The sequence below is a fragment of the Osmerus mordax genome, chromosome 14, assembly GCF_038355195.1.
Source record: "Osmerus mordax isolate fOsmMor3 chromosome 14, fOsmMor3.pri, whole genome shotgun sequence".
NCBI classification, from domain to species: Eukaryota; Metazoa; Chordata; class Actinopteri; order Osmeriformes; family Osmeridae; genus Osmerus; species Osmerus mordax.
This window is the reverse complement of record NC_090063.1, coordinates 1147226-1157621: the sequence shown is the minus strand read 5'-3', so window position 1 is coordinate 1157621 and position 10396 is coordinate 1147226. Positions and strand designations below refer to the sequence as shown.

General features: G+C 41.1%; 1 protein-coding gene across 1 annotated transcript; it reads right to left on the bottom strand.

The window, feature by feature from the left end:
- Window positions 1-810: 810 nt before the first annotated feature.
- On the bottom strand, window positions 811-5324 carry LOC136956037 (regulator of G-protein signaling 3-like). The gene is made up of 4 exons (XM_067249849.1): window positions 5230-5324; window positions 3949-4010; window positions 1289-1455; window positions 811-1011 (listed from the first exon to the last, which is right to left on the bottom strand). The coding sequence occupies exons 1-4, from the start codon at window positions 5319-5321 to the stop codon at window positions 811-813; spliced, it is 522 nt and encodes a 173-aa protein (XP_067105950.1). The 5' UTR covers window positions 5322-5324.
- Between the last annotated feature and the right edge of the window lie 5072 nt (window positions 5325-10396).

Below are 10396 nucleotides of genomic sequence, written 5' to 3'. Positions count from 1 at the left end.
CCTCAAGTAAACAAAATTCCAGCATTTCTTCTCTTTCTCTGTGTACAGTGTTTGGAGACAAGTAGCAAATCATTGTTATTTTTCAAATCTTGTCAGATATACATTATTTGAATTTGCCATTTTTGATCTTTTGTTGGTATATTTCTATTCTCTGATGTTTTTTTTTACCATATCCTTTGGAACAATACAACCAAGTTGACCTCCTTAGAAGAGGTTTTGACTTGAGAGAGGTGTATTATGTTTGTATTGATACATTGAAGACATCACAAAAAGTATAGGACCAGAGAGCTCTTGTCCAGTATTCCAGGGCTTCTATTAATTAGCTACAGTGGTTCTCCTGTTCTCTTGCCAGTCAGTTGTGATGGTACTGAGTAGGCAGGTATTGAGACATGGAGAAACAAGAACTATGACTTCTGTGTTGTACTATAGTGTGAAAATTGGTTCCAAAGAAAGAGATAGCTAAAGCATTGTATATTTTGTAGACATTGTAGAAGACAGAAGTTAACAAAGTTGACAGTGGACAAAATAGTACCTGACTGTCTATGCAAGTACCCCCTTCTCTTCCCATCTGGTCAGGAACACCTTACAGTGAATATAAAACGCTCACTCGTCCTCTATCCCATTATTATGCAAACCGCTCTCCCTGTCAGTGTCGCAGTCCACAATATGACAAAATAAAAGATGATACGACAACAGAAACACAAAAAAACACAAGCATGCGCAAACTGAAAGTCAACCTTCCTCTCCCTTTGCTTTGGAGTTTGCCTGTCTTCTCTCTTTCTCATCGATGTAAATGTTTTGTCTCTATGTCTACGATGAAGAGGAGGTGGATGTTGAACATTTTTTTTTTTGATTGACTAAGTCTATATAGAGTTCAGAACGGAGGAAGCGAGGGTAGGAGTCCTTTTCCATCAGCCCGTATATCCTCCGCTGTGCCAGATCAAAGCAGGAGCGTGTCACATTCTGCAGGTTCTCTTTGGTATGCTCTCTGGTGTACGAATCTAAGTTCACCTGCGGAAGGGAAGGAAGGGATGGTAAAAGAAAGAAACAGTTAGTTTAATTGGAATTAGTCCCAAGTGAGGGTAATTGTTTCAGAGCTTTTGACTTGGGGCTGGTTGGCCCTGGCAGAAGTCATCCAATTAGCTCACTTCTACATCAGCTTCCTGAAGTATCTTATGCTGATAGCCATTACACATTCATCACTACATCACTCGCCGGAACAAAGTAATGGTAAGTTTGCTTCAGTCCTTGATTCTATGTCAGGAGCAAGTTTATTACCCATACTTACCTCTTTACATGACTGGATAGCAATATATTCTGCAAATATTTTCTTGGCTTTTGACACCATCTTGGATTGCGACTTGATTTTCTTGTAATCCTCACATGCCAACCAAAATTCCAGGTTCTCCTCACTGAACTCTGTGCGCAGAAAAGCTCTGAATGCTGCCAGACCATCTGAATTACAGGAAAGAGAGAGGAAAATAAATGTTAGCGGATCTCAGAGCTGGCTCCATGGCAACACAGTAAGCTCTAAAGCACGTGTCAAACTCAAGGCCTGCGGGCCAAATGTGGCCCGCAACATAATTTTATGCGGGAGCTTTAATGGTGTATTGAAATAAGTCACAATGCATTTTGATTATGTTACGGCAAAGTGACGACATCCCGCCTCTAGAAAGCAGTGTGTATACACATCAGTGTTTAAAGCTAAGTTCCAAGTTTAACTGTGGGTGAAGGCGAGCATGGTTTGAATGAAAGCACTCCAATGCAGCCGGTTCTGCAAACGTACCCCATGCGCATTTGCAGCCAAGGTCCTCGGGCTAGAGGACTCAGCCAAGCTAGATGTATGTTTCTGCTTCCCCTGACGACAATTTGGAGCCAGAAATGATAAAGACATCACCTTCACTAGACAAGGTTTTACCAATTGGAAAACGGCAATGTTTATTTTACATAAAGCTCAAAAAGCTATTTTGCGCTCGCATTAAGTGTGTAAGTCACTATCTAGTTACACATCAAACCCATAATATTTATCCGATTAACACTCGGATCGATAAGGTGTCTCAAAAATGGTATCAATATAAAAAATTATACGATCCCTTTCCGCAATCATGATACCCCCCAGAAATGTTCACTGCACCCACAGTCAAAGCAGGCTGCATCCGGCCCTGGATGGAACGCAATTTCAAGAAAGAAGGGAGAGCGAATACCGAAAGGAGAAAAAACTGTATGTATTTTGTGATTGATTGTGATGATTTTGTGTTATGAGGCGATGTCGATCGTTAGAGTACATTCTCCGTTGGCCTTTTGACACCAAACATGAAGATAAATATGCCAAATTTAGCCTTCAAGAAAACCAGCAGATTGTCCAAGAATTGGCGGACTGCAATCGCAGTAGAATATGTTCACAAAAGCTACCGTAAAAAACGATGTTTTGCCCTTTGAGGGAAACCATAATGCTGATGTGGCCCTCGGTTAAAATGAGATTGACACCCCTGCTTTAAAGGGAAGCACCTAGAATAGCACAGTCTGTTGAGTCACACCATTCCAAATGGAGCTAAAGACGACTTAAGGCTTATATATGCTTCTGCGTTTTTCGAAAAACGGACACATGGGAACGCCCTCTTCTCCGAGGAACGCCCTCTACGAGCTCTCCATCAGCCCTCGGAGAGCCCCGGAGAGCTCGACGTGCACCTCCTGAATTTTCTAACTATCCGTCGTAGCGACGGAGAGCTACGGAGACCCCCTTGGCTGTGATTGGGGGGTTGCCGTGATAAACAGGACGAACAGAATCCTTTGACCGCCATTGTTGTAAGTTTTTACAATTCATATTTCAGCTAAACAGTACATGTAAATCAGCATCTGAATTAAAATGTGACGAGAAATGGGCAGTGTAGTTGCTGAAAATGTGCGTATTTTATTGATGAAACGGCTAATTTGTAAATCGACTTCGACTTCTCGATAACCTAGGTAAATAAACACTCCACGACGACTTACAAAAAACTGTTGCGCCACCTACTCTTCTGGCGGTGAATTGTTTTCAGCACCCACAGCCTACGGAGAACCATAAACGAAGTCTATCCGTCCGTATCCGTGCATATCCGTGAAGTTCCATTAGAACTTAGAAGAATTAGAAGTTCCATTCAAGTCAACAAAAAATGGCTGAACACTTTTATTAATTAAATACAATTTTAAATTAAGGTAATTAATGAATCGTGTTTGTTTTGTTTTCCTGAAGGTTAAGTGTAGAAAATGTGTATATTTACCCCCAAAATTACTATATACTGTACAATTAGCATAGTCTCTTAAGAATAAAAATCTGTTTCTCTGGTTTTTTGGTTCACCATTCAGAATCAAATAGGTAGTAGTTTATTGCTACTGCCGGTGTAGCAATAAATTGGTAAGGCAATATTTTGACATTGTATATTTCTATCAATTTCAAGCTATGAAATGAAATTAAGGCATTTTGTAAAGAATAAGAAATGTGTCTTATTTTGAACAAAAAACATTATGGGTGCAAACAAGGACAAGAAATATCTTAATTTGAAGATACCCCTTTACCTCTGCGTTTCCAAAATGTGGCTCATTGGCAGATAAAAAGAGAGATAGAAAGAGACTTCTATGTCAGGGCATTGACATTGGTGGGCCTAGACTCAACATCATCAGGGAAAAGACTTTAAAAAACATGAATTATTCTTTCATTCAAATTTAACAACATTATGTAGACTCCTCCCCTATAAATAACCTCTCTATGTGTCTCTCTTTCTCTCAAATGCAAATACATTCTATTTATTAAGTGGAACTAGATGGGTAGGCAGCAGAATGTTGAACTGGCCATTCACTGCAGAGCTGACTGAAAGACACACACATTTGACAAATAAGTTATGCACTTTCAATTCAACATGAGAATTACGGCATGCATACCAAACGGTTAGAGTTAATAAAACAACTCACATTTATGTATCAGGAGCTTGTCCAGGGACTCCCCCCATTTGAGAGCCTCTTCCGGTGTAGGCCTGCAAATAAAAGAAGAGTGGTTCTTTAGGAAGCCCATGTCTACCAGGTATCTCATAGTGTGACCCATCTGCGTTTAATCTCTGTTCAAATGGACTGGGCTGGACTCAGGAGGAACAAGAGAGAGAAGAGAGGGGATGGTTTTTCTAGTATTCCTGTATATATATCTATTATGGTCCTCCTTCCCTTTCTTGCTGTCTGGCTTTATTTTTCTCATTTTTGTTTGCACCTTAGTGCATCTTTGTATGTGAGCATGTGGTGCCATATGTGAGTGCCAGTGTGAGTATGTCTGACTGCCTTTGTAGAGGGTAGCTCTTATACTGCTTCTCACGGCAGCTCATTGGGCAAGGAGGCGAGGGGGTTGAAAGAGCCAATGGGGAGGTGTGTTTAATTGAGGCACCACTCACTCTACCCATTTCTCTGCCTCTACAGCCTCTAAGCCTCTGTGTTTCCTATTCTTAGATAGTTCATGGAAAAATCACACACTCTACCTATCTATCATATCTGGGAGTCTTTTTGAGGAAGTAAAGGATTTATCTGAACCAAACGATCTTTCTCATTAAAGATTACAGCAAATGATGTTTTACAAGTAAAAAGTATAAATATAACACAATCTCAAAAATAATGTGATATGAATGTGAACAATGGCTGAAATGAAATTTAATTCAAGTTGAGTGTGTAAATGCTGTTAAGATGGATGTACTTATCACCCTGCAAATGTACTTTTCCTATGTTTTCCTTTGACTCTCCCTTCTGTTTCTACAATAATGTAGATTGTGTTGCTCTCAGCTTCACTGAGCTATGGACCACATGTTAATATTACAATATAGAGTTTTTGTAATCTATAGATGACCTACTGTTTGTATAAAACTCCATCCTGTTTATCAGATGGCTAATGTTTAAATGATCCCAATGTAACTAAACATTAAGACTAGACTAAACGTTTGAACAATTTAACTCCTTTAACAGTACATTTCATACACTAAATAGATTTAGCCTGCATCAACTGGAATGGACTGAAGGTTATTAGTCCAGTCATATCCAATTGCAGTTCCACCTTCTTCACTTACTTCCTTTATTTCATTTCCCACTTTTCAAGCATCCCTCTCTCTTCCTCTGCTACACCCACACATCTGTTTCTGCCAAATCATTAGCTGGGCTGAGATCCAGGAAGTGGACAAGCAAATATATACACACACACCATCTCTTGCAGACACTTACTTTACTGACTTCATGGATTTGTCCAACTTTCCAGCTGAATTGCTTGCTGGAGATTCATTTCTCCTCCTCAGGAAAGCAAGCCGGTTCTTCATGTCTTTGGCCCTGAGAGAGGGAGGGACAGAGAAAAAAAACAGTAATGTGGAGGGAAAAAAATAGGTGGAAAAAGAAAGGAGCAAGAAAGATATGCAGAAGTAGAGAAAATTGTTGTTGACAAGAAAGAGAGATAAAGAGAAACATGGATGAATCCATAGCATAAGTATAGCATAAGAGATCAATAGAAAGAGAATGGGAAGGGAAAAATTAAACAATTGGCTTGATTATCCCAAAAATAACCCCAAACAATTCAATCCAAATGAGAAGAAACACTTAAGTTTAAAGATTACTCCAATGCTCCAAATCAAATCCATATGAAAAATCCAGAAAAGACAGGAGAAGAGCAGAAATGATTGCCAGGTACAATACATTTTAAACGTTAGCAGGATATCTGAGAGCGAAGAGGTAAATTCTTTCCAGTAGGAGGGTTGTGACCGATGAGTTTTCCCTCTTAATTCTATTTTAGTTGTTAAAGCTGCTATAACTCTTTCTCCTTTCTGTCTATCCCTGACAGGTTTCTAGGCAATGAGTGAGCGTTGCAGAGGAGGAGAAGGAGGAGAGTCTACAGTCCTCTGTGCGCTCACGCCACTCTCAAGGTACCCTGGAGAGGGAGAGGGGAAATTTAGTGGGCGCTAACCCAGGGCCAATGCCCCATGGATGGGACATTGGGCACAGCATTACCCATCTTCAGAACCCCCCCCCCCCCCACACACACACACACACACACACACACAATAGCATCTACAATAGCATTACCTAGCTCCACCCAACCTCGTTGGGATCTGACCTCAAGACACCTATTTCCAGGTTTGATTTCCATTGAGCCCTGCCTGCTAATATGCGCAGCTACTGCTATTGAATACTCCTAATCACTGCTGTCACCTGTTACAAAACATAAGCACACACTCAGCAGCCAAATAAAGATCCAAGGTAACATTTTTGAATGAACATCCAGCATCATACACACAGACACACAAACAAATGGACGCATGTGCATAAAAGTATGATAAAAGACAGAAATACATGGCATATGGCAAGCAGTGGTAAAACAAAGGTCACATAAGATATGAAGGGTATAGGCAGAAGATGGCACATTACACTGAATGGCTTATGATCATACAAATAGAAAATGTAAAGATATGCCATAGTAATAAACGGATTGAAACAACTGTTATCAGGGACAATCTAAAGCTGAGTAGTTTATTCAAATAAAGAGGGGCGCATAGGGTGTGCATGTGTGCATATGTTGGTATGTGTGAAAGTGTAAAAAATACCTCTTTCAAGCAGACCAATTCAATGAGACGGGAAGATACCGAAGAGGCGAGAAAAGGTAAGACATCCAATAAAAGACGGGGGTGGGGGCTTTTTTGTCATGCTTTCTCCCACAGCTTTTCTGTCACTCTCTCCGCTCACGTTGATCTCTAGCAGGATGGAGTGAGTCCTTTGGCCAGTGATGAAGGATAGAGAAAGACAACCCTAGATAAATCTCTGTGTACTACACAAGATATTTATGGCAGAAGCAAAACAAAGGAAGGAATTAATTCATATCAATCATATAAAGAATTTGGTACCTCAATTTGACCAAATCAGTCAGCAATACTCACATATGAGAGATTCAGTTTGATCTTATACAAAAACATATGAGCAGTGAAAGATATTGGTAATTTGAAATATAATAAATATAAAAATATTTATGGTCAAAATATTATGAATTTTATAAACATTAACTATTTCTTGCTGTGTAGCTAAAAAACAAGTCCATTCCAGTAATCCTGTCATTGGCCCATTGTATGTCATTCAGAAACCATCATTACCCAAATTGGAAAGGCCATGCAATCCTAACAACGTAACAGTCTGTATTTTATTGCTCTCATTTTAGTTTATAGATGACGTAATTTGGCTTTGAGGGTTGCACAATACAAAAAACACAAAAAAAAACACTGGAAAAACAGAAGAATATTTGCAAGGCCAGTGAAAAGGTGTTAATATCCCAGTCTGGTTCCAATACTATTAAATAAGAGATGGAACTGCGTTGGGTTATATGTGTGGAAACCATGAGACAACGCAATGTATTTGACGAGTCTAAAACAATGGTTAGAAAAACTTAGGATAGAATAGTCCACACTGACACCATGTGGGGGATTTTAAGTACCGCATGTGAAGGTCATGTCAATTAATTCAACAACTGAAGAAGTTGATTATTTTGAGCTTGGTATAAAATCATAGCATGCTCAGTATTGATATGTAGATTACATTTTATCACATACAAAAAACCATACATTTTACCAATCTTCAGTGATGTCCAGCCTACAAGAAGAAATAACCACTTAAACAATGGGGCCACAGCTAACCCAGTGGAGGGAGTGATAAAAGGAGAGGTAACCTGATAGTGGTCATTTTCAAAGTGTGATGTAGTCTGATCTGGTCTAATGGCATTGCCTGTCACTATCACATTTGACTTGAATGTTTGCATGTTTGAGTGTAAGTGTATGCATCTCCTTCCTTACATGCCTGTAAGTCTGAAATGTTAAACGTGTGTATGAGGGTATTTAGCACCTCAATTATCTCAGGGAGGTATTCCCATGTTGCCTGGTTCACATTACTGACAGTAATAGCTGGCCAGGGGCTATTCCTGGTGCTGTAGAACTGGGCCAAGCTCCCAGGGAAAGACACTAAGAACATGCAGACCAGAGGACAGAAGAGCTTCATACAGACAGGAAAGGTAGACAGCATTGAGGAAAGACTGGGTGAGAAAATGACTGACTACAACTAGGCATAAAAAAAGAAAAAAAAGAATTGTCATTAAAACATTTGATCCGGATATAGTCATGTAGTTAGTTCAAAAGATATTTCATCCTGTCAGAAGATGCTTTGAGATTAACAGAAGGAAACAAAACAATAGGAGTCAAGACAATGACTGCATATCAAGGAAGCATTACACATTCCGAACATTATTCTTTGTAGCCTTTTTATCAGATAAAATTTCTCGTTATAGTCTTTTCATCAGATTGTTAGACTGCAGGTCGGTCCACTTTTGGACATTTTGGAAATGCAAAGCCTGCAGGATACTGTCTAAATGCTGCTGTCACATAACAACCTTTTAGATTTTTCCCAGCTTCTTGGTTGTCAGAATCAGAATTGGTTTTTATTGCCATGTACCTTTTCACAGACACAGAATTTACTGTGGCAGGAAGGTGCATACAATAAACATACATATACGGATCTTAATAAAAAAAACTGTTGAATGTATAAATAAAATAAAAAAGTCTAATACTAAGGAGTTAAACAATAACTAAATAGCTAAACAGTACTGTAAGAAATATATAAATAAATATACAAGTTACAAGAGATATAAAAAAATAGAATACAATTAAAGATAAAATAAAAATAGGGCAGCAAAATGGGCAACATAGTGCAAAGTAGGTGGTGGATGGACTTATAATAATAGTGTTAATGTCAGTGTGAGTCCTTGGCCTTGTTGAAGAGGCCAGCAGCGGATGGAGAAAAACTGTTCTTAGTAGGAGTAGGGGAGTAGCTGGAACAGAGTGTCCAGGGTGGGAGGAGTCGGCCACAATCTTCCTCGTTTGCCTCAGGGTCCTCAAGGTGTGCAGGTCCTCGAGGGTAGGCAGATTGCAGCCGATCGCCTTCTCAGCAGTGCGGATGTTACGCTGCAGTCTGCTCTTGTCCTTGGCAGTGGCAGCAGCATGGTGATGGAGAAGGTGAGGATGGACTCAATGATGGCTGAGTAGAAGTGCACCATCATTGTCATTGGCAGGTTGATTTTCTTCAGCTGCCGTAGGAAGTACATCCTCTGTTGTGCTTTCTTGGTGAGGGAGCTGATGTTCAGTTCCCACTTGAGGTCCTGGGAGAAGATAGTTCCCAGGAAGTGGAAGGACTCCACAGCGTTGACTGGGGAATCGGGTGATGGGGGTGAGTAGGGCTGTATTCTTCCTCTCCACAACCATCTCCACTGTCTTAAGAGCATTGAGCTCTAGATTGTTCTGGCTACACCAGGTCACAAGGTTGTCAGCTTCCCACCTAAAATCACTCATCCCCTCCAGAGATAAGCCCAAGCAGGGTGGTGTCGTCAGCAAACTTCAAGAGTTTGACGGACGGATGACTGAAGGTGCAGCTGTTGGTGTACAGGGAGAAGAGCGGAAAGGACGCAGCCCTGAGGTGATCCGGTGCTGATGGACCGAGAGTCAGAGACTTGGTTCCCAGCTTAGCGCACTGCTTCCTATCACACAGGAAGTCTGACATGAAGCTCCACCTTCAGGTGGAGTCAGGCACGTTCAGCTGAGAGAGCTTGTCCTGAAGCAGGGCAGGGGTGATGGTGTAGAAGGCAGAGCTGAAGTCCACAAACAGGATCCTAGCGTAGGATGCTGGGGAGTCCAGGTCCTGTACGGGGTGAAGTGGAAGGCCATGTTAACTGCGTCATCTGCAGACCTGTTGGCTCTGTAGGCAAACTGGTCTATGGCGCCGATGATGGCTGCCTCGGTCGTTAGGTGCGCTCTTTTTTGTCTTGTTTTGTCTGTTAATTCAGTGTTCTGCCAAGATTTCCGGGGTTCTCTAACTAGAGAAGTACTTCTAAACATCAGGACTACAACTCCTGTGGATTTATTTACCACTTTTCTGCTTCCAGCGGCAGAATTAGTGGGAATTATAGTCAAAGCCACCCTCGGCTTTGTCCTAGCAGCGAAGCGCCGTAGGAGAGGCAAACGAGCCGGTGCTCTGGTGCGACTCCGTCGGCGTGGGGCACGCACAGCGTTACCGGGGATATTTCTCTCCAACGTGCGTTCACTGAGCAACAAACTGGATGAACTTCAGCTACTGGTGTGGAAAAACAGAGACTTTCATTCATCTTCCGTTTTGTGCTTTACGGAGACATGGCTGAGTGAACTGATCCCAGACTCTGCGCTACAGCTAGCAGGTTTCAAACTGCTGAGAGCGGATCGTAACCCTGTGCTCTCTGGCAAAACGAAAGGCGGTGGTATTTGTTTTTACATTAACTGTGGCTGGTGTGAAGATGTGACAGTGATTCTGCAGCACTGTTCTCCTGATCTGGAATCATTTT

What these genes read in the sequence shown, in the direction of transcription:
- LOC136956037 (XM_067249849.1), bottom strand. Translation starts at nt 5,321, where the DNA reads ATGAAGAACCGGCTTGCTTTCCTGAGGAGGAGAAATGAATCTCCAGCA. An exon ending in CAAGCTCCTGATACATAAAT is followed by an intron (nt 1,456 to 3,948) that starts GTGAGTTGTTTT and finishes CCTGTAATTCAG; the next exon opens with ATGGTCTGGCAGCATTCAGA. An exon ending in CTATCCAGTCATGTAAAGAG is followed by an intron (nt 1,012 to 1,288) that starts GTAAGTATGGGT and finishes TCCCTTCCGCAG; the next exon opens with GTGAACTTAGATTCGTACAC.